This window comes from Herpailurus yagouaroundi, unplaced genomic scaffold, assembly GCF_014898765.1.
Source record: "Herpailurus yagouaroundi ecotype Mexico unplaced genomic scaffold, PumYag 216, whole genome shotgun sequence".
Lineage (NCBI taxonomy): Eukaryota > Metazoa > Chordata > Mammalia > Carnivora > Felidae > Herpailurus > Herpailurus yagouaroundi.
In genome coordinates this window covers 15,453,127-15,476,363 of record NW_024412447.1, presented here as the reverse complement: position 1 = coordinate 15,476,363, position 23,237 = coordinate 15,453,127, and the positions used below count along the sequence as shown (strand labels likewise).

General features: G+C 40.5%; 1 protein-coding gene across 3 annotated transcripts in view; it reads left to right on the top strand.

Moving 5' to 3' along the window:
* The first annotated feature begins 908 nt into the window (after positions 1 to 908).
* RABGEF1 (RAB guanine nucleotide exchange factor 1) overlaps positions 909 to 23,237 on the top strand; it is a 64,231-nt gene continuing 41,902 nt past the window's right edge. For 2 of the 3 annotated variants that reach the window (XM_040456215.1, XM_040456213.1), the window contains exons 1-2: positions 909 to 1,004; positions 22,420 to 22,608. In XM_040456215.1, coding sequence (XP_040312149.1) covers positions 22,430 to 22,608 — 179 coding nt within the window. In that variant the 5' untranslated portion in view covers positions 909 to 1,004; positions 22,420 to 22,429. The remainder of the gene's footprint in view (positions 1,005 to 22,419; positions 22,609 to 23,237) is intronic. The other variant, XM_040456214.1, reaches the window with a different exon arrangement.

Below are 23,237 nucleotides of genomic sequence, written 5' to 3'. Positions count from 1 at the left end.
TTACAAACGGAGATTTCCTTTTAAATGTACATTTCCCTTACAAAAGGGTATTCATTTTCAGAGCTTCTCTGGCATCCACTTTCTCAAAATAATCCTTATGCCAAAGAGGTACGTTTTTGGATGGCATGTTCTGCTATCTCTAAGCATTTAGAAGAATTTGAGGAATGAATCAATTTCCATTTTGCAAATGATGAAAAGAGACAGAAATTAGGCAACCTGTCCAAGATCACAGAGGCAGCTGTTAGCAAAACTGGGATTTCAACCCAGGTCTACCTTCCAGATCCAGTATAGTTTTGTTTTTTCTCTGTTGTGGCGGCACTTTATGCCGTAGATGGCACCCAGGATACAGAGGCAGCTGCTGTTTCCAACATTCCTGAAATGGTAATCACGGGAACTGGATTCCGTTTAAGACTCGACCATTAATACTAGCTAACGATTATTTAACCTCGTGGGTCTCAATTTAGCTGTAAAAACGGCTTTTAGGTCAACCAATCTCTTTAAGGTCCTTTAATTCGAACACTAAAATTCCTGACATCCGTAATGTGATAGGATTCATTGGCTTTTCATGCGGCCTCCGTCTCCCATCCGTGCTGCTACAGTGGCCCAGGGCCCGACAGCCCCGCAGGAAGCAGGCTCTGAAGAAGACAGGGCACACCGGCTGCTCCGTCGGCTCCTGAACGCTGCAGGTCGGCACTGCAGGGCTAGCCTGGAGGCCGCCCTCTTCTCCTAGACCTCCGACACTGCGGGTGCTGTCAGTCACCCCCGCCTCCGGCTCGCGCCACCCAGCGCGGATTCCGAGAGGACCCGCAACAACACCCTCCCACTCCGCGCCCCAGGACCCGGAAATGACGTCTGTGCGTGCGTAACGAGCGCTCGCGGCGCCGGGGGCGGGGCGTGAGGGAGGGAGGGCCGGCGAGAGGGCGGGTTGTGGACTGGCGGAGCCGGGACCCACTCGAGCTACCCGCGGAGAGCGGCGGCCCGACGCCAGTGGAGCCGCAGGCCAGGTACGGAGCAGAAGGACGGGGGCCCAGGATCTCGGCTCTGGGCGGCGGGGCGGCGGCGCCGTCCGGGCGGAGGCTGCTGGGTCATTCGCCCGTGCCGTCTACCCGGCCGGGGCCGTTTCGCTTCGGTGCTTCCAGCCGCCGTCGGTCCCAACCCGGGGCCCCGCGGCGCGGCCCTGACCGGCCCCAGGCGGTCGCCGGCCGCCTTAGTCCTCGTCGTGCTGAGCCTCCCCCTTTCAAGCGTTCGTCGCCAAGTTCTGTACGGCCCGGCCCAACTCCGACGGACAGACGCTTGTCATTTCCTGGCCGGCTCCTGCCACCCGTCCACCCCTCGCGGGATGGCTTCCTTTTGGCCGGCTTCCTCTTCACTGTCCAGCCCGTGCAGTTGGAGGGGACACCTGTGGTGGCGGCCCGTCGGCTCGTGCCCTGGGTCCCTCGGGGGTCCGTCCGGGTTGGCGGCTCAGACCCAGAGAGCAGCCCGGCCTTGGCAGGGGCTCCGGGGCTTCAAGAACCCACGTCGTTCTTGGGGAGGAAAGGTCCCGGAGCCGGGAGGGTGCAGCCTTTGGTGATGCGGGGACTTGAACACCGGTCCTAACTCTCGCGCCGTCGTTGAGGGGGAAGTTGTGGGCCTGGAGTTAGGAGCAGAACTGGTTTAGAGGAGAGCAGAGGTGATGCCCATCACGGAAGTTTAGTCACAGGGAGGGAGGGACTCAGCTGCTTTAGAGAGTAGGTCATAGACATCTGGTGGTGCCTCAGCGCTGGTGACCAAGTCCTGTCGTTGGGAAGTGTGTCAGTGGGCTCTGATGGGCTCCTTTTACCCTTTAGATTAGATGTGAAAATTGTCAAGACGAGTTGACAGCATCACCAGGGGAGTCGTTTTTTGAATATGAAGAGTTTTTACTTTTGTTTGTGAGATTTAAAAATAGTTGTACTTTTTTTTTCTGTAAACTTGAAACTGCTTTTTAAAAAGCCTGTTAATGTAAAATAGTTAAAACAAGAAAGTTTGCCGGACGGGTAAGATTTGATTGTATTGTTAATCCATTTAATGACAAATAATGTTACTTTGTAAGAGTTACTGGTTGTGCGGAAGATTAAACCGAGTTCAGGATTTGAAATTTCACCGATCTTCCAAGCAATCCTGTTTCTTCTCTCTAGAAGTTAGAGAGGGACAATAAAGATACTTTCAATACGGTGTGGTAAATAGAGCCAAGATAGAGCGTGAGGAGGGACACTGCAGGGCATGGAGGGTGAAGAAAGATAATCAGGGAATACTTTATGGAAGTATCTTGAAGCAAGATAACTTTGAAACTAACAAGGTTGGGTGGGAATTTTAGGGATTGGTTGGAATGTGGGGGTGGGACAAGTAACAGGAGAATAGGCCAATAACTAACTACTAGGAGACGGTTTTTGAAAAGTAAAAAAGTGCAGGGCAGAGATTCAGGAGCTGATGACGACAAAACCGAGGAAGGGTTTTAAGGAGGGTCTTTTCATGATTAAAATGGAATTTTAGGTAGATCTTACACACACACACAGACTGCTGCCATTTGGCTGATGAAGACTGTGTGGGCCCAATGTGGTGCTTGATTATGTGCTCATTAAATGTTTGAACTGAGTTGTATGCTCATTTGCTAGTTGTTTCATTGTGTAAAAAGTGTCCGACCCTGCTAATTTGTAAGCTTCTATAAACAGGAATTCTCCTTCTATCTGTTTGCATTCTCAGTCCGAGCTGGACATTCACAAGTGTTCTATGAGTACTTGTTAACTTGATGAGAATTCATTGATTTCTGATGTTGGTTTCCAGTGGGAAAAAAAATGATCAGTACTTACTTTAATATCTACATAGAGAAGAACTAAGATCTTGTTTCATTTACTAGTGTCAATCTTTGGAGACAGAGTTTCATCTTGACTATGAATTTAATTTTTGGCACGTGTGTTTTTATTGTTTGCAAAGTATACATCTGTAGCAGAGATGACCTATCCCTAAAATGGAGAAGAAAGCTATGTGACACACCTGTCTATTCTGTGATTCAGAATACAAATGTTGTTAAGTGGCTTTCTTAACCCATAAATAAAGTTATCACACTAAAAGCAAGAGTTTCACAGTAGAAGTCAAACATTTTGAAAGTCTTATTAAATGCTTATTTTTGTCATAAAGCATCGTCGAAACATTATGTATATTTCATATGACTTATGATTGGAAATAATTTAGAGTATCATCGGATAAACACTTAGGAGAAACAACAGTGGACTTACCTTCATCCCACTTGATATTATGTAACTTATATTTTATTTGCTTGATATTTGAATAAAGCTCCTAAAATGCTTTAAGAAAAAGCTGTACTCTTATGATGCGGCTTCCAAGTTACCCTGTGAGATTCCTGTGTTTGATGAAGTTCCTATTGGTGGGGTAGAAAGTATAATTTTTATTGTACAGTAGAACCTTTTTTCATGTTTCTGGTAGCATAGCTTCCTTGTTTATGGTCACTAGGAGGGCAAAGAACTGTAATTATCATCAGTTAGATAAGTATGTGGTTAGAAGTCAGAAGTTATCAGAGTATGAGTTCATGAATGGGTTAAATTGCACACACTAAGAGTCTTAAGCTTTTTGTTTTCCTCAAATGACATCAAGGAGATTGCTAAAATCCCTGAAAGAGGGCCGTAGCACAATGCCTAAAGCAGGAGTGTAGCAGGAGTCTTTGGGGCCCTGAATTCTGTGTGGTCTCACCTTAAGGTATGGTTGGCAGCATCCTCTGTGCCAGGCACAGGGCAGCACAGAAGAAATTGAAGCTCCTCCTTTTGAATCATCTTTGAAGCTAATCTCTCTAGTTCCCTTCATTCAGAATAAATCATTGAAATTGCATTTATGGTGATTTGGTCTGTGTTTTAAAACTAAACATGACTTTGGGGGGATTTTTACATGAGATATATTTGTAATTTTCTGTGTGCTTCAAAGTTAAAAATACATAATGAAAGTTTTATTTTTGTAGTTCCTGTTGTTAGAATTTCCTAATTTTAGACACAGTATTTGCAATATTTCTTTCTTTCTTTCTTTCTTTCTTTCTTTCTTTCTTTCTTTCTTTCTTTCTTTTTTGGAGCACAAAAAAAAAAAGGTAATGCCTTTAGAAAGAAATTGAACTCATAAAATGCTTATTACTGGAAGAAAGTATCTTATTGTGCTGTAATGTTTTTTAAATGGAGCATGTCATTTACTTATATCACATCGTGTTCCAGAAAGGATTCATAATTACTTACAAAGATACAACATGTTATTGAGAACATACAGAAATAAGGAGGTGATGAATTTAGCACAGAGGGAGAAAAATTAAGATGAAAACTGAGGTCTGTAAGATCTTCATTGAGATGGAATGAGATATGTGCACAAGGTACTTGGACTGAAATCTTAAGTATTTGTTAGAGGGCTACAAATTTGACTCTGCCTTTTAGTAGCCTATTCAGAAAGCGATATAATCAGTTGTATAATTCAATGATCATAAGATAAAAGACCAGTTTCTCTTTGGATTCCCAGACTCCTTGTATTGACAGATTTCTTAGCTACATCCTTAAGCAAATAACAGCATGCATTTCAAAGGGCTGTATTGTGTTTTACTTTTTTTTTTTTTTAATGTCTTATTTTTGAGAGACAGAGACAGACAGACAGACACAGAGCGCGAGTGGGAGCGAGGCAGAGAGGGAGACACGGGATCCAAAGCAGGCTCCAGGCTCTGAACCATCAGCACAGAGCCCGATATGGGGTTTGAACTCAGGAACCACAAGATCATGACCTGAGCCGAAGTCAGATGCTTAACTGACTGAGCCACCCAGGCGCCCTCGTTTTACTTTGTTTTTTAATTAAAATTCTTTGTTGCCTCATTGTGTAGGTTGATGACAAAACATAATTCAGTAAAAGCAGTTCTGGTGCTGGCAAAATAATGTGATCTAAGTATGTAGATTTCTACAGTGATTTAATTTAAGGATCTGTTTTAGATGCTCTAGATAAGTAGATGGGGACTGTACATTCTTTAGGTTCTCTTCCATAAATATTTTGTTTCTCAATGGAGCTTTTTGTTATAAAGTTATCAGCAAATCAGGGATTTGAGTATGTGCTTCCTGACAAGTCCCTCAAGTACACTTATTTTTTATGTTGTCGTTTTATGTTGTCTAATCACAGAGCCATATTTTTCATGGAGAGTGTGAAAATGGAGGAGTCTGACAAGGACGAATACTTAAATGAAAGTCACCTCACCTCCACATACAGATGGACTTAGGGAATACCAGACACAGACCTAAGATTCATTTCTGGAAGTAGGTTTGGGGTGTTAGCTCCAGCATAGAGAACATTGGCTATAGTTCAAATTTATCAAGTGCTAGCATGGGCCAGGCACTGTGCAAGTAATAAGCCCTTGACATGCATTATCTCAATGTTGTCCTTTCCCTTCACCCTCCTTCTTAAAAATATAAAGAAGTGTGGTTCAGAGTAGTAACTTGTTTCAGGTCACACAAGAGGTGATGGAGATTTGAACTCAGGTAGTCCAACCAACTCAGTGGTCTGCACCTAACCATGACTTTATATTAACCTGCAGCAGACTGGACCATGAGCTCCCAAGGTGGGAACAGACATATACAGTTAATAGAGGTAAGCACATTGGCAAGTATTGGAACCCACCATTACAAAAAGGCCTTTCACAGGATCTTCCTATCCAAATAATGGTCAGGGAGATACAACTTCAAGTCATTTGGCTGTACTTTGTAAAGCTGGGGAGTGGGGAGTCTTCTAAGCATCAATCGGGATTGGCAGAGTGGCGATATTATTTTATGTGTTTGTTTGCATCTAAAATGCAAGGGCGCCTGGGTGGCGCAGTCGGTTAAGTGTCCGACGTCAGCCAGGTCACGATCTCGCGGTCCGTGAGTTCGAGCCCCGTGTCAGGCTCTGGGCTGATGGCTCAGAGCCTGGAGCCTGTTTCCGATTCTGTGTCTCCCTCTCTCCCTGCCCCTCCCCCGTTCATGCTCTGACTCTCTCTGTCCCAAAAATAAATAAAGGTTGAAAAAAAAAAATTAAAAAATGCATATATTTTTTCTTTGTGTTTGCTCTGAATTTATCTCAAGATCAGGAAAGTCACAATGATATTTATAAAGATAGTGTACCATTCTAGAAAAAGAGATTTGTATTTAAATTTTAGAGTAAAACTTAAGCTGGTGATCTCACTGCTGTGATTTGAGATGAACTTAGGTTATAGTTTTGTAATGCCATTACTAGGTGTATGTGTTCTTAACTCTCATTTTGTTCTGTTAGGAATTGTATTGCATTAGAGTTGTACAGATAAGTAAACCATCATTTATTGTGCATTTTCATATGTAGCTGTTTCAGGTAATTCCAGATTGTTTTGTTTTGTTTGAAGTATTATAATACAGTTCCTATAGTATATTGTAAATTGTGACCTAGCCTCTGAAACTAGAGAATAGAGAACATCCTTATTCACCTTTCATCAGTAAACAATGGGTGGAACTGTTGTTGCCTAAATGTAGTTATGTAACTTAATGGTTCCTTAATTGCATTTCCACATCACTTTTGACACTGTTTTTTAAACATGTTCCTGAAAAATAAGTTGGGCTAGTGACCACAGCTTTGAGTAGGATATTATAAGAAGAATGCAAATAAAAAATGTGAAAAGAAAAAATAAAACTGTAGGCTGATGAAATAAAATGTCTAAAATCCATTATAATTAGTGTCTCCGGAAGTAATATCCTTGGCTTCTACTTAGCAAGATGGATTATATCTTTATATTAATTAATTAGCCATTGCAGTTGTTCTCATGGTGTGGTAAGTGTATATAGATGTTATTATTACTCTAGGGGTTTAAATGTTGTGTAGTCATGGGTGGACACATCTTAAGTATCATTTATGAGGAATAATCAGATGGCAAAGTGTTTTCATACCCTGTGCTAACTGTTGATGTTCTTTGAATATCAACTATATGTGGACACAACTTTCTCCAAAGAGCCTACTTTTGTTCTTGGACATACTTGAGAACAAAATTGCAGATACTTTTTGTTGTTACCCATGAGAAGTTATAGGCTATTTCTTTGAAGAAGATCTTGTCAATCCCTGTATGGGCTACCAAAAAAGAAAGAGAGAGGGAGGGAGGAGAGGGAAGAAACTTTTTGTCTTTCTAGTACTTTGGTCTCGTAATTGAATAAATAAGTTAGAAAATAAAAATCTCAACTTACTATTTTATTTATATGTAAATAAAATAGGGCTTGAGAAATAAGCTGAGATCTTTTGAAGTTTAAAGTTCTTAGATTCTAACAGAAAAGCTAATCAGGAGGTTGGATTCTAGGCCTAGCCAGTTCCAGCCCCAAACAAAACCACTAATTGTTATGATGGTGAGTCTGCCATTTAGGTAAGTATAATGCAAAGATTTCAGTTTCATGCTTCAATCAACACTTGAGCTATATTTGGAGAAGAAGAATCTGAGTTTTTTTTTTTCAGTTTTGTTTTTTCCTTTTTCTGAGGGTTTAGTTTCAGGAAGTCTAGTTTTTATAGATATGAATTTTATAGATATGAACCTTATCAAACTACTCAGTCTAGTAAACATTTTATTACCCCAGAATATCTTCTGATCTTTATTAATGTTGGTTTGTAAAACTGTCTACCTTTTACTTTGTGGTAAAAAAAAACTGTTTACTAGTTTAAGCATTTCAGAATTCACATAAGGTATATGCATGAGGTTTGTTTTTCATTTTTTTGGAGAGAGAATGTGCGAGCGAGCGTGCGCAGGTGGGGAAGGGGCAAAGAGAGAGGGGGACAGAGAATCTGAAGCAGGCTCTGCACTGACAGCAGCGAGCCTGGTGTGGGGCTTGAACTCACGAGATCACAACCTGAGCCAAAGTTGGATCCTCAACCGACTGAGCCACCCAGGTGCCCCTGTGTGAGTTTTATCGTATTGCCAAGAAGTCTGGTATTTATGCTCTATGTTAATGTGTAGTTCTACCCTTTGAGCTGCCATAGATTTTTCTAAAAAGAGTTGGTTGCAGCAGTTGTTTTGCATTGGCCTTCAAGGTCGTTGGTAAGGGTATGCTTCTTAGCTCCCAGTGATTACTAATTTCTAACCACTTTGCTTACATTAGAATTTTCTTGGTGGATTAGCACTGTTATCTTTTAATCATTAGTAGTGCTTTTTGCCTTCAAGTCCACTTTGTATATCAGTATAGCTTTACTAGCTTTCTTTTGGTAAGTGTTGCATGTTGTATATTTTTCCGTCCTTATAATTTCGGTTTTTTTAATTTTGTCCCTGAAAGCATCGTGATGATTGAATTTAGGTTTTTTTTCTTTAGTCTATTTTAGTATTTAAATTAGAATATTTAGTCCATTTTCATGTAATGCGATTGTCACTATATTTCGTGTTAGATCTACCATCTTTTGGTAAGTTTTCTTTTTGACTCACCAGTTTTGTTCCCTTTTCCTTTTTTCTTGCCATCTCTTGGATTATTTTTTTTTAATTTTTTGAATGCTTATTTATTTTTGAGAGAGAGAGAGAGAGAGAGAGAGAGAGAGAGACAGAGTGCAAGCAGGGGAGGAGCAGATGAGAAAGGGAGACACAGAATCCAAAGCAGGCTCCAGGCTCTGAGCTGTCAGCACAGAGCCCGACGGAAGGCTCGAACTCACGAACAGTGAGATCATGACCTGAGCCAAAGTCGGAGGCTCAACCGACTGAGCCACCCAGGCGCCCCTCTTGGATTATTTATTATTTAATTATTTAATATTTTCCCTATAGTAATTGCTTAGTTACACATTCTTTCACTATTCTTTTTGTGATTATACTAGCAAATGTAATATATACCCTTGACTTACTGCAGTCTAATACAAATTACAACTTTTATCGCTTCTCCAGTAATGCTAGAGCTTTAGGTACTAACTCAGTTTGTCGTTTTCCTGCTTTGTTGCATTATATAATCAGTATTTGTGTGGATTTACTTACATATTTACTGTTTCCATTACTCTTCGTCCCTTCCTGTATGTATTTCTGTGTTTCTCTTTGGAATAGGCTAATTTTTCTTCCCATTTGAAGAGTTCCCTCTGGTATTTCTTCTAATGCAAGTGGGCCCATAATGAATTGTTTCAGTTTTTTGTTTGTCTGTAAATGTCTTATTCTGCCTTTATTTTTAAAGGAAATAGTCACTGAGCACCACATTCTAGGTGGGCATTTTCTTTTTACAGCACTTTTAAGAGGTCATTCTGTTGTCTTATGGCTTTATGGTTTCTTTGAGAATTTAGCTGTTAGTTTTATTGTTGCACCTATGAAAGCAATGTGCTTCTTTCCCACTGGTTACTTTAAAAAGTTTCTCTTTGTTTTTGATTATCAACATTTTAAGTATGCTATATCTGTGTGTGTGTGTGTATGTGTATGTGTGTGTGTGTCTTTCTGCTTTTAGGTTCCCAGAATTTCTTGGATTTGTGGGTTGTCTTTTCATCAATTTTGAAATTTTCATTCTTTCCTTTTATTTATTTTTTTAATTTTGTTTTATTTATTTATTTTTTTTTAATTTTTAAAAAAAAATTTTTTTTTCAACGTTTTATTTATTTTTGGGACAGAGAGAGACAGAGCATGAACGGGGGAGGGGCAGAGAGAGAGGGAGACACAGAATCGGAAACAGGCTCCAGGCTCCGAGCCATCAGCCCAGAGCCTGACGCGGGGCTCGAACTCACGGAGCGCGAGATCGTGACCTGGCTGAAGTCGGACGCTTAACCGACTGCGCCACCCAGGCGCCCCTTTAATTTTGTTTTAAAGAGAGAGAGCACATGTGGGAGCAGATGAGAAGGGCAGAGGGGGAGAGAGAATCTTAAGCAGGCTCCACACTCATCACAGAGCCGACGAGGGGCTTGATTCATGAACCCATGAGATCATGACCTGAGCTGAAATCAAGAATTGGACAGTCAACTGACTGAGCCACCCAGGTGCCCTGGTTCTTGCTTTTAATATTGGTTCTGTCTTATTCATTCTTTCCTCTTCTTTTGAGGGACTCCAGTTACATATTTGGTAGACTTTTCCACAGTGTTCCTCATTCTCTTTACACTGCCCTCCTCCTGCCCCAGTGTTTCCTATTAGTTTTTCTCTCTGCTTCTGTTTGGATGTATTTTATTGACTTGGGTTCCAGTTTCTAATCCTCTCATCTGCTAGGCCTGGTCTGTTGTTAAATCTACCTTTTGAATTCTTAATTTTAGTTATTATACTTTTCAGATCTAGCATTTCAGTTCAATTCTTATAGATTACAATTCTCAGTTGAAATTCTTCATTTTTAAAGTATGTTCTTACCCTCTTTTTTTCACCTATTTTAAATTTATTTTTTACCTATATTTTTAAATAGGGAATTTAAATAGCTATCATTATTTAAAAGTCTTTCTTTTTTTTATTGTTTATTTTATTTTTTGAGAGAGAAAGAGAGAGAGAGAGAGACAGAGCATGAGCGGGGAGGGGGAGAGCTAGAGAGAGACAGAGACAGAGACAGAATCTGAAACAGGCTCCAGGCTCTGAGCTGTCAGCACAGAGCCCTATGCAGGACTTGAACTTACAAACAGTGAGATCATGACCTGAACTGAAGTTGGATGCTTAGCCAACTGAGCCAACCCAGGTGCTCCTAAAAGTCTTTCTTTTGGGGTGCCTGGGTTGGCTCAGTTGGTTAAACATCCAGCTTCAGCTCAGGTCATGATCTCATGGTGCATGAGTTTGAGTCCTGCATCAGGTAAGCTCATGCCCTGCTTCTCCCTTGCTCCCTCTCTCTCTCTGCATCTCTCCCTCTCTCCCTCTTTTCCTGTCTCCCTGTCTCCCTCTCTCCTTGTTCCTCTCTCCTTCTCTCCCTCTCTCCCCTCCCCCTCCTGGGGTTTCTTTCTGTCTCTAAAAAATTAAAATAAAATAAAGTCTTTCTGTTAACTCCATTGTCTGGATCATCTGAGCATCTGTTTTCTTCTTTTTGGCTTTTAGTTAGGTAAATGCTGGGTGTTGTGAATAAAATGAAGCTCCAGATGATGCTGTCCTTTTTTTTTAAGTTTATTTATTTATTTTTGAGAGAGAGAGAGAGAGTACATCCCAAGCAGGCTGTGTGCCATTGGTACAGAAATCAAGAGCTGGTCACTTAGCCAACTGAGCCACCCAGGCACCTCAGTGCTATTGTTTTAGAGAGGAAATGTCTCCTCCCTTTTGCTAGCCAGGTAGAGTAGGGACTTATCATCTAATCCTTTTAGGGATTGAGCTAATGGTTGAGATTGTGTTGCTGGGTTGATAAGGCTAGGTTTCCTTCTGGTTTGCCTTTACCACTACCATCTGGGGCTTCCAACTGATAGTTTAGTGAATTCACAGGCATCTCTTCCCCTGGTGGTTTCTATGCTGTAATCTTTGTCTCTTGAGAACAGTGAGATTACTGAAAATTCCACTCTTTTTTTTCTTTAAAGATTTTATTTTTAAGTAATCTCTACACCCAACGTGGGGCTCGAACTTACAACCCCAAATCAAGAGTTGCATGCTCTACCAACTGAGCCAGCTGGGCTCCCCTGAAAATTCCACTTTTGATTTTCAGACGTTTCAGTTTTGTTTTGAAGTCCTCTCTGTGCAGCTGCAGAACTTGGTAAATGTCCTTAGGGAAAAACCAGCCTTGTGTTAGATCTTTCTGGCTCTTTGACTCTCCACTTTTCCTGGGATTTTGGCTCCTTGATTCTTGCCTTTGTTTCATCTCTTCCAAAAGCTCTCGTGGTTCCTGTGTCTGTAGTCTGGATTCTCAGCCTTTTGCCCCAAAATCATCAAATGTACTTGGTGAAAAAGTGGCCACAGAATGTCACTTTGTTTCTCTACCATTCGTCTCTTTTTCCAGAATCCAGAGGCTTCTAGTCTTGATTGCTTCATCTGTTTTGTGATGCCTTTAAACATTGATTTAAAAAATGTATCTAGCTTTTTTCATTCTCAGTAGGAGTGTTGGTCTGCCACAAGCTACTCCATCGTATTCAGAAAATAAATTCTCCCACTAGTAATGAAATCATGAGAAGAAATTAATCTTTTAATAATTGTTATGCTTACTTTATCACAGTGGTTCTCCAAGAGTAATCCTTAGCCACATCACCTGGGAACTTCTTAGGAATGTAGATTCTCTGGCCCTACCCCTGACCCCCTGAATCAGAAACTGTGGGTCGGGAGCCAGGAAGTACTCTGTGCTTTAACAAGTCCTCCATGTGCTACTGATGCATGCTAAAATTTGAGAGCACCTGCTTTGTAAGTTAGTCATTTTGCTGTTTAATTTTCGATTCTTACCTGCAATGGGCCCTGGAGAGTGTACATGGGACAGAAGTGAAAGAAAATGGTCTATGCAGGTACTTTGTTGGTCTTCTGAATAAATAATTTAATAAATTTAGGAAGTATGTATGGATTACTCACTCTGTTCCTGGCAGAACAGTGCTATGCTGTGTCTGTGTATGTGGAATGGCCACATAAGCAAGTTATTGTAATAGAGTGTATTATAATAGCTGTATATATAAAATGCTGTAAGAACCAGAGGGATAGAATTAATCTGTCAGTGGGCAAAAGGGAGTCAGATGCTATTTGAACAGGATGGAATTTGAAGGTGGACTACAGGAGGGTTTTCTAGGCTTGTTCATAAATAAGATGACAGTGTAATTTATTATCCAGAGCAGATGACTTTTGAGAATCAAATGGATGCCTTTTCGCTAGGACAACAGGCATAAGCCTGAACTGGGAGGGAGATGTGATTATCCAGTTGATAAAGAGCAAGTGATGCTGTGAACCCATAGTTCTATGTTAACTTGTGGAAACCTCATTTCTTTCAATTATTTGTTTACAATTACAGTTTACAATTCTTACTGGATGATTTTTATAGTTTCCTAGGACTGCTATAAACAAATGGGGTGGCTTAAAACAACAAAAATTTATTCTCTCATCATTCTGGAGGCTAGAAATCTAAAACCAAGGTGTCAGCAGGGCCGTGTTGTCTCTGAAGGCTGGAGATGCTGGCTGGTTGTCTTATAGTTCCTTGGCTTGCAGCCACATCACTGCGATCTCTGCCTCTGAGGCCATGTGGCCTCTGTGTGTATGTCTGTGTGTCTTTCAGGGCCTTTTTGTAAGGACACCAGTTATTGGATTTAGGGAACACCCTAAATCAGTAATTACATCTGCTTATTTCCAAATCAGGTTTCATTCACAGTATTGAATTCAACCTTTTTTGGGGACACAGTTTAACCCACAACAGACAGTATGGTTTTAGCTTTTGAAAATTTCTGCAGATTAATTGGATTAAATTTTTATTACACACAAGACACTTCTTGGAGGCTTAGAACGTAATACAGATATATAATTCATTGCGCTGGCTAATAAATCTGAATAAATGCATTTTCCATCCAGGCAGTTAGTTGCTTTTTGTATTTCTCTTATGATATATGTGTGTGTATCACTTTGCTCAGCCACAGCAAATGGCTGAGGGTGAAATGGCTGCAGCAAAGCTAAACTGAGATAGAACTTTGAGAAAAAACAAAGCTGTTAGTGGTTGAAAGCATGTTATGTGTTGCAGTTTGTTGCTAGTTTGAGTAGAGTTAAACCAGAGAATGTTTGGTCATTTACTTATTGAGTAAACTCGCCTTTTGGGAAATTGGCTGCTGCCATGGAAGAGAGGATGGAGCATAGAAGGAAGTAGACCAGAGCAGCCAGTTTATTTGGTGTGCAAGTTTGAGTTGTTAGCCTGGGCAGTGGCATGCTCAGATTGGAATCATAATTTCACTTATCTGGAGAGGGTGCGACTTAATACAATAGAAGATTGTTGTCAAGAACTCATTCTGTAAGAATGCTGCTCTGCCGGCTTTGCTCATTCCAGCAGTATAAACTCTACATTATATTTCATGGGTTTGATTACCACTTGGAATTATTTGGGCAGGCTAGTGTTTGGATGCTTTGTTTTGTTGTATTTAACATTGGAACTGTGCCACTGCTTCTCTGTGTGGTATTTACTTTCATTTTGGAAGCAATGTATTTAATGATACGAAAGTTAGTGAAACTTGGATATAGATTTGAAATATTAACTCTTTGATTAAAACAGTGGTGTCTTCATAACATAAAGTGACGGACTAAAAGATGACATAAAAAGAACACTTATAAAGAGAAAAAAAAAGATTATATGTCAACTATACTTCGACTGAAAATAAAGGAGAAAAGATGACACAGAAAAATGAACAAAAAACACAAATGGTTCAATTCTTCAAAGAAGATATGCTAATGACCAGTAAATATTAAACATGGTTTAGGAAGTGCATATTAAAACAAGAAATGATTTATTTTTTTGCCTTTCAGATGGACAAAATAAAGATTAGTAATATAGTATTTATTTATGAGTTTCCAGGAAAGTAGATTCTCTAACACACAATAGGTGGGAATGTAGATAGACACAGTCATTTTGTGAAGCCACTTTGGTAGTATATATCAAAATTTTAAATGCAGAAATCTTCACAGGCTCCTGGGTGGCTCAGTTGGTTGAGCATTAAACTCTTGATTTCAACCTCACGGTGTGGGATCAAGCCCCACATCAGGCTCCATGCTGAACGTGGAGCCTGCTTGGGATTCTCTCTGTCTCTGTCTCTGTCTCTCTCTCTCTCTCTTTCTCAAAAATGAATAAACTTTAATAAAAATAAATAAAAATGAAATGCAGAAGCCTTTTGACATTCTGTTTCTGTTTCTCAGAAGCTTTTCATGTTTTTTTTTTCAACGTTTTTTTTTTTTTTTTTTTTTTTTTTTTTTGGGACAGAGAGAGACACAGCATGAACGGGGGAGGGGCAGAGAGAGAGGGAGACACAGAATCGGAAACAGGCTCCAGGCTCCGAGCCATCAGCCCAGAGCCCGACGCGGGGCTCGAACTCACGGACCGCGAGATCGTGACCTGGCTGAAGTCGGACGCTTAACCGACTGCACCACCCAGGCGCCCCAGAAGCTTTTCATGTTTTGTGATTGGTCTACTCGTATCCTTATCCTGCATATCAGAGATTTACAGTTTCTTTTTATTCATATAATTTTAAATATGATAAAATACTTCATTGTCCTATTTTCTTAAATATTTGCCTATTTTCTTTTTTTAAATATTTATTTTGAGAGAGAGAGAGAGAGAGAAGGAAAAGAGAATCGCAAGCAGGCTCTGCGCTGTCAGCACGGAGCCCAGTGTCGGACTCAGTCTCACGAACTGTGAGGCCATGACCTAAGCTAAAATCAAGAGTTGGACGCTTAACAGACTGAGCCACCCAGGTGCCCTTGCTTTTCCATTTTCTAAGTGGGCCTTTTAAAAACTAGATAGAGGTTTAAATTTGTGTATTTGAATCTTTTTCTTTTTAAAATTTTGCTTCAGTTTTTAAGCTTAAATAGCCCTTAGTCCTTTAAAAGTTTCGTAAGGTGCGATTAAGTCAGTTAAGTGTCTGACTCTTGATTTTGGCTCAGGTCATGATCTCATGGTTCATGAGTTGGAGCCCCGCATAGGGCTCCGTGCTGACAGTGCGGAGCCTGCTTGGGATTCTCTCTACCGCTGTCTCTGCCGCTCTCTCTGCCCCTCCCCTGTGTGCTTGCACACTCTCTCTCTCCCAAAATAATTAAATAAAATAAACTTTAAAAAAACGTCTTTTGATGGGGTGCCTGGGTGGCGCAGTCGGTTAAGCGTCCGACTTCAGCCAGGTCACGATCTCGCGGTCCGTGAGTTCGAGCCCCGCGTCAGGCTCTGGGCTGATGGCTCAGAGCCTGGAGCCTGTTTCCGATTCTGTGTCTCCCTCTCTCTCTGCCCCTCCCCCGTTCATGCTCTGTCTCTCTCTGTCCCAAAAATAAATAAACGTTGAAAAAACAAAACAAAACAAAACAAAAAAAAAAGTCTTTTGAGATTTTATTGTCATTTGTAGTAAACTTGAAATGTTTTAAACATTTGCCATTTATATATTTAATTTCCTCAGTAAAAATTGGTATGCCTTACCTTACCAGCTACTTTAGCTTTTTTTAGTTCTCAATATTTATTGTAAATCACGTAATTTTACTATTAAAGTATTTCCTGGGTGGTTTTACATTTTGATACTATTGTGAATGGGATCTTTTTACATTTACAAACTTGTTATTGTTAGACTATTTTAAGAGTTCCATAGATTTCACTTACACATATTTAGCTTGTTTTACATAAATACAAATTTTTATGTGATTTTGTAATTCTAAAATTAATTATTTCCTCATTGTTCATAGTGTTTTAAATTCTTTCAGGCCTTCTAGATATATAGTTATATTTCCCATACTACATAGCAGGTGCCAAAATGACTGAAACTTTACTTTTACTTTTGTAAAGTGCCTGTCATAGAGTGTAAATCAGTGTATAATTATTTGTTAAGTAACTGAGTGATGAGTAGAGAAAGCACTACAAGAATATAGTGAATGTCTCTGGGTGATGTTTTGACTTTCTTTCTACTTTATTTTCTACTTGTCTATATATATCAGGTTTTATAGAGTAAGCATCTTATACTTCCATAAGTGGAGAAAACCAAATTTCAGGAAAAAAAGCTTAGCTATTAGTTTTATTTCTTAACTGAGGTCAAAGGACAGTGTATCATTTTAGTAGAGTTGATTGGAAGTTTCTTGTAAATTGCGGCCTAGAGGAACTGAACTATGAGAACATAGCACTGAACCCAAGAACAGGAAGCAGGACTCTCATGAGGAAAATAGTGGGAAGCTATTCAGATCCACAAAATGTTTTTTTGTTTTTGCTGATTTTATGAGATCAATCTGGCTTTATGCAGAGTCTTAAGGAAGAACACACCTAACTCTGGGATTTGTACTCCTCTGTCCTTTTTTTTAGTGTACCTCAACCCAGATTGAATACTAGCCTGGGGGCAGAACTCACAGGGCTCTCCATCGTCTCAGCAGTAGAGATCATTTTTACTGTCTTCTCTAATGTAGTGGACCAATTGAATTATGCATTTTTTATGCCCAGGTTGCTCAATAAAAGCCTGCTTATTTGAGTGCAGTGCTCAAACAGGATCTGGATATGTCCCTCTGGCCTTCCTCTTGGGTGCAGTGGTGGTGGCAGCTTGCCTCTGGATTATGGCTCCACTGATGAGGGAGAGAGAGGTCTTTCTGTGCAGGAAAGACAAATGGAGTCTCAGGCGGTTGATCCCCGTATGTTTCTCCCTAACTGAAGGGGATATGCTGTTTATATGTCTCTGATGTCTAATGTGGGTGTGTTGACTGTACCTGCTTTGCCCCGCTGAAACAGAGCTATCATCACCTCTGCATAGCCTTTCAGATCATGGCATGCACTTCTGGCAGTTCACTTGCTCTCTTTGTTTTCCATATTTAGAAATAACCTGCGTTATCACTGTTTAACTGTCTCATATACAGTGGTTCGGTCATACGTGTTGTCATTTAAAATTTAAGTGGAGGGGCGCCTGGGTGGCGCAGTCGGTTAAGCGTCCGACTTCAGCCAGGTCACGATCTCGCGGTCCGTGAGTTCGAGCCCCGCGTCGGGCTCTGGGCTGATGGCTCGGAGCCTGGAGCCTGTTTCCGATTCTGTGTCTCCCTCTCTCTCTGCCCCTCCCCCGTTCATGCTCTGTCTCTCTCTGTCCCAAAAATAAATAAACGTTGAAAAAAAAAATTTTTTTTTTAAAAAATTTTAAAATTTAAGTGGAATTTTTTAAACTCTCTAGTTCGAGGGGCGCCTGGGTGGCGCAGTCGGTTGAGCATCCGACTTCAGCCAGGTCACGATCTCGCAGTCCGTGAGTTCGAGCCCCGCGTCGGGCTCTGGGCTGATGGCTCAGAGCCTGGAGCCTGTTTCCGATTCTGTGTCTCCCTCTCTCTCTGCCCCTCCCCCGTTCATGCTCTGTCTCTCTCTGTCCAAAAAAAAAATAAAAAACGTTAAAAAAAAATTAAAAAAAAAAAAAAAAAAAACTCTCTAGTTCGAAATGACCGAGTAACAGCAAGTTGCAAAGATCATACAGAGAGGCCCGGTGTACTCTTTGCCCAGTTTTCCCCAAAGGCTACATTTTATATAACTATAGTATACTCTCAGAACCAAGAAATTGACATCTGCCATGTGTGTGTGTATAGCAGTTTCGTGTCACGGTCAAGATAGGGGACTATTCTGTAACCACTAAGAGCTCCCTCATGCCACCCCTTTATAATCATACCCTATGTCACTAGTCCCCAGCACTCCCCCCAAGTTTGGTAATTTGATGGGATTCATAGAACTCCTGTTCTCCTGGTGATGTTTTATAGCCAGGTGAGAGGATACAAAACAGGACCAATAAAGGAAACCAATGCACTGAGCAGAGTTTGGAGGATACCAGGCCTGAGTCTTCTCATGAGTCTTCTCCCAGTGGTGCATTTGATCCCCCAGCAACAAATTGTAGCAACGCGTGTGAGGTATTTTCTGTTAAGGAAACGCACTTATGCCTTGAATTCCAGGGTTTTTATTGAAGTTTGGTCACATAAGCACAAGTGCCTTCACAGTATGACCACAGTTAATGCAACTCCAGACCCCCCCCAGAATGAAAGCAGGTGTTCACCATACGTCACACTATTTGCGCAGACTGTCTAAAGTGTGGTTCAGAGCTCCAAGCATACAAAACATAATGACACTCATGACATAAAGACATAAAGACTTGCATTCCCAGAAGCTGACCATGAGCAAGTACACAAGCAGGCCCTTCTGAGAATGTGCACGATTTTTGAGCAACTCAGGCCTGCTTGGTTAACTCTTTCCTTACCCCGCCTTGTTCAATATAGGTAGGATATAGAGAAATAATGCCAGCGTGGAGGTGAGAGTTGGGGATTTGGGGGAGGTACTACTTTAGATAGAGTAACCAGGGAAGGTCTTCCTGACAGTGCGATGTGAAAGCTAAGACCTACAGTAGGAGAGAATAATCACCAGGGCATTGAAGAGCAGGGCATACAGCCCTGGGCAGCATTAGAACACATGTGCAAAGGCTCCCAAAAAGAGATGTGGAAAAGAGGCCTGTTAGTTTTCTGTTGTTGCCGTAACAAATCGCCACAAATTTAGCAGCTTAAAACAATACCCATTTATTATCCCCAAATTCTGTAAAGGAGAAGTCCTGCCTGGCTCAGCTGGGTACTCGTACTCTGTTAAGGATCTCAAGAGGTCAAAATAAAGGAGTCAGCCAGACTGGGCTCTTTTCTAGAGGCTGTGGGGAAAATCTGCTTCCAGACATACTCATGCTGGCAGATTTTAGTTCATTTTGGTTATAGGACTGAGGTCATTCTCAGCTTCTAGAAGCCACCCACATTCCTTGGCTTATAGTCGCTCCACCTTCAAAGCCAATATTGAATCTCCGTGACTTCCATCCTGCCCTCCTCTGTTGAGTTTTACAGGCATACCTTGCTTTATTGCACTTTGCTTTATTGAGCTTCACAGATACCGCATTTTTTCACAAATTGAAGTTTTGTGTGGCAACCCTGCATTGAGCAAATCTGTCCGCGCCATTTTGCCAACAGCATTTGCTCACTTCCGTGTTTCTGTGTCACAAAATCTGGTAATTCTGGCAATATTTCGAACGTTTTCATTATTATTTGTTATGGTATCTATTTTTTTTTTATTTTTTAAAAAAAAAATTTTTTTTTCAACATTTATTTATTTTTGGGACAGAGAGAGACAGAGCATGAACGGGGGAGGGGCAGAGAGAGAGGGAGACACAGAATCGGGAACAGGCTCCAGGCTCCGAGCCATCAGCCCAGAGCCTGACGCGGGGCTCGAACTCACGGACCGTGAGATCGTGACCTGGCTGAAGTCGGACGCTTAACCGACTGCGTCACCCAGGCGCCCCAGGAGAAAATACTTTCTAACTCATTCTAGGAAGCCAGCATTGCCATGATACCAAAACCAAAGACATCACAAGAAAAGCACTAATAAGACCAATGTCTCTCATGAACACAGATATAAAAATTCCCAATAAGCTTTTCCCCCCAATTAAAAAAATTGTGGTAAAATACACACAACATACGATTTGCCATCCTAACCGTTTTAAAAAATTATTTGTTTATTTATTATTAAAAACATTTAAAAAATGTTTTTATTTATTTGAGACAGAGAGAGACAGAGCATGAACAGGGGAGGGTCAGAGAGAGGGAGACACAGAATCGGAAACAGGCTCCAGGCTCTGAGCCATCAGCCCAGAGCCTGACGCGGGGCTTGAACTCCCGTACCGCGAGATCGTGACCTGGCTGAAGTCGGACGCTTAACCGACTGCGCCACCCAGGCGCCCTGTTATGGTATCTATGATCAGTGATTACAATTCACTGAAACCTCAGATGGTAGTTCGCATTTTTTAGCAATAAAGCATTTTTTTAGCAATAAAGCATTTTTAATTTTAATTTTTATTATTTTTTATGTTAAGAATTACTTTAAGTACATAAAATGCAGCAATTTTAAGTCTACAATTAAAATAACTATACGTCAGTAAAACTACCACTCAGATACTGAACATTTTACATATGAATGCCATGTTATTTACCACATAAAGCTTAAATCCTACAGTTTTATACTTTGTTATAGCTAACACTCTGATAAAAACGTTGCTCCTACTTCAATTTCTAGGACTTTGTTTCTTTGCTGTTTTTCACACTTCCTCTCCAATCCATAAAACTGGTATATTCTAATTTACCTGTAACCTTATCTCAGTGTCAAATTTGCATGTTTAATTTTTAGAATTGAACACTAAATGGACTACAGTATAGTGTAAACCTAACTTATATATGCACTGGGAAACCAAAAAATTTATTTGACTCACTTTATTGTGACATTTGCGTTATTGTGTGGTCTGGGCCTCAACCTGCAATATCTCCAAGATGTATTTTAAAAACAACTTTATTGAAGTATAATTCACATACCATAGAATTCACCCATTTAAAGGTTAAACAGTTCAGTGGCAACCATCATGACATCCAACTTGAGAACATTTTCATCCTCTCAAAAAGAAACCTCATACTCTTCAGCTATCTCCTTTATTCCCACCCTCTCCCCCTTAGTCCTAAGCAACTGTAATCTATTTTCTGTCTCTGTAGATTTCCCCATACTGAACATTCATATGAAGGGGATTATATAATATGTGGCCTTTTATGACTGGATTCTTTCACTTAGCAAAACGTTTTCAAGATTGATCGTGTTGTGACATGTATCAGTATTTAATTCCTTTTTATGGTCAAATACTCCATTGTATCGATATACTACAATTTCTTTATCATTCATCCCCTTTTGGCTATTATGGATAATGTTTTAAACACTTGTGTACAAGTTTCTGTGTGGACATATGTTTTCATCTCTTTTGTGTGTGTGTGTGTGTGTGTGTGTGTGTGTGTATGTGTGTGTGTATGTGTGTATGTGTGTATACACACATACCTTGGAGTGGAATTGCTGGGTCATATGGTAACTCTCTGTTTAATTGCTTGAGGAGCTGTCAGACTGTTTCCAAAAGCAGCTGCACTGTTTTACATTCCAGGCAGCCCTGTATGAGAGTTCTCAACATCCTTGCTAACACTTGTTATTATCTGACTTTTTTTTTTCATCATAGCCATCCTACTGGATGTGAAGTGGTATCTCATTGTGGTTTCGATGTGCATTTCCCTGATTAGTGATGTTGAGCATCTTTTCACATGTTAGTTGGATATTTGTATATCTTCCTTGGAGAATTATCTATTCAAGTCCTTTGCTAATTTTTCATTAGATTATTTGTTTTTGTTGTTGTTGAGCTATAGGAATTCTTTATATATTCTGAATATTAATCCCTTAGCAGATACATGACTTGCAAATATTTTCTCTCATTCCATACAGGTTGCCTTCTCACTCTGTGGGCTGTTAACTTTTCCGTGCAGAACATTTTAGGTTTGGTACAGTCACATTTGTCTGGTTTTCCTTTTGTGGCTTGTGCTGTTTTTGGTGTCATAGCCAAGAAACTATTGTCAAATCCAAAGTCATGAAGTTTTTTCCCTCTGGTTTCTTCTAGGTGTTTTATAGTTTCAAGTGTTACATTTAGGCCTTTAATCCAATATTAGTTCTTTCTTAAAGTGTTCTATGTATTATTGAGAGGGAAATAAGAAATGTTTTCTTTTGTATGACTGTGTCAAGAACTTGTTTGCTTTATTTTTTTTTTAAGATTTTTATTTTAAATAATCTCTGCACCCAGTGTGGGGTTCAAGCCCATAAACCCAAGATCAAGAGTTGCATGCTCTACTAATTGAGGCAGCCTTGTGTCCCAGGAACTTGCTGTATTTAAACTCTTTCCCTCCCTCACAGCCTTCCTTCCCTCCCTAATAGCTTGAAGATTATGGACTCGCTCATATTTTTGTTCTCAATTCCTGTGCTGATAGAAGAATGATAGTGCAACAACACTTTCTTGTTTATACTTGATTAGCAGAAAGAAGATGAGCCTGAAGTCTGAACGCCGTGGAATTCACGTGGATCAGTCGGAGCTCCTATGCAAGAAAGGATGTGGTTACTATGGCAACCCTGCTTGGCAGGGTTTCTGCTCCAAGTGCTGGAGGGAAGAGTACCACAAAGCCAGGCAGAAGCAGATTCAGGAGGATTGGGAACTGGCAGAGCGGTAAAAGGACTTACCTAGGGGTGGTTTAACAGCGATACAGTTAGAGATATAGCTCAGTCATTGTCAAAATCCATTTTTCTCCCCTGTTGTGAGCTATCAGCAAGTCAGCTTAGTATTAGAAGTGAATTTTTTCTCTTCTTCTTCTCAGTCAACATTTAATGAATAGCTTTCAGTGATTTCTTCATTTTATCTTTGTCTTGTAATTATTTTGTGTTTAGAGTGTGTTAGACTGAGTTCTTTTAGATAGATAAAATAGACTTCTCAGAGAAGAAGAATGGAGATACACAGATTTCATGGTGAACATTAAATGCAGTAGTCTAGCTGATGTACCAAGCACATGGCTCTCATCAGGCATCATTTTTTTCATTCTTTTTTTTTTTTATTTTTTTTTAAATATTTTTGTTTATTTTTGAGTCAGAGACAGAGTATGAGCAGGGGAGGGGCAGAGAGAGAGGGAGACACAGAATCTGAAGCAGGCTTCAGGCTCTGAGCTGTCAGCACAGAGCCCGATGCGGGACTCAAACTCACAGACTGTGAGATCATGACCTGAGACGAAGTCAGACGCCCAACAGACTGAGCCACCCAGACGCCCCTCAGTTTTTTCATTCTTAAAATACATCCAGCATAGC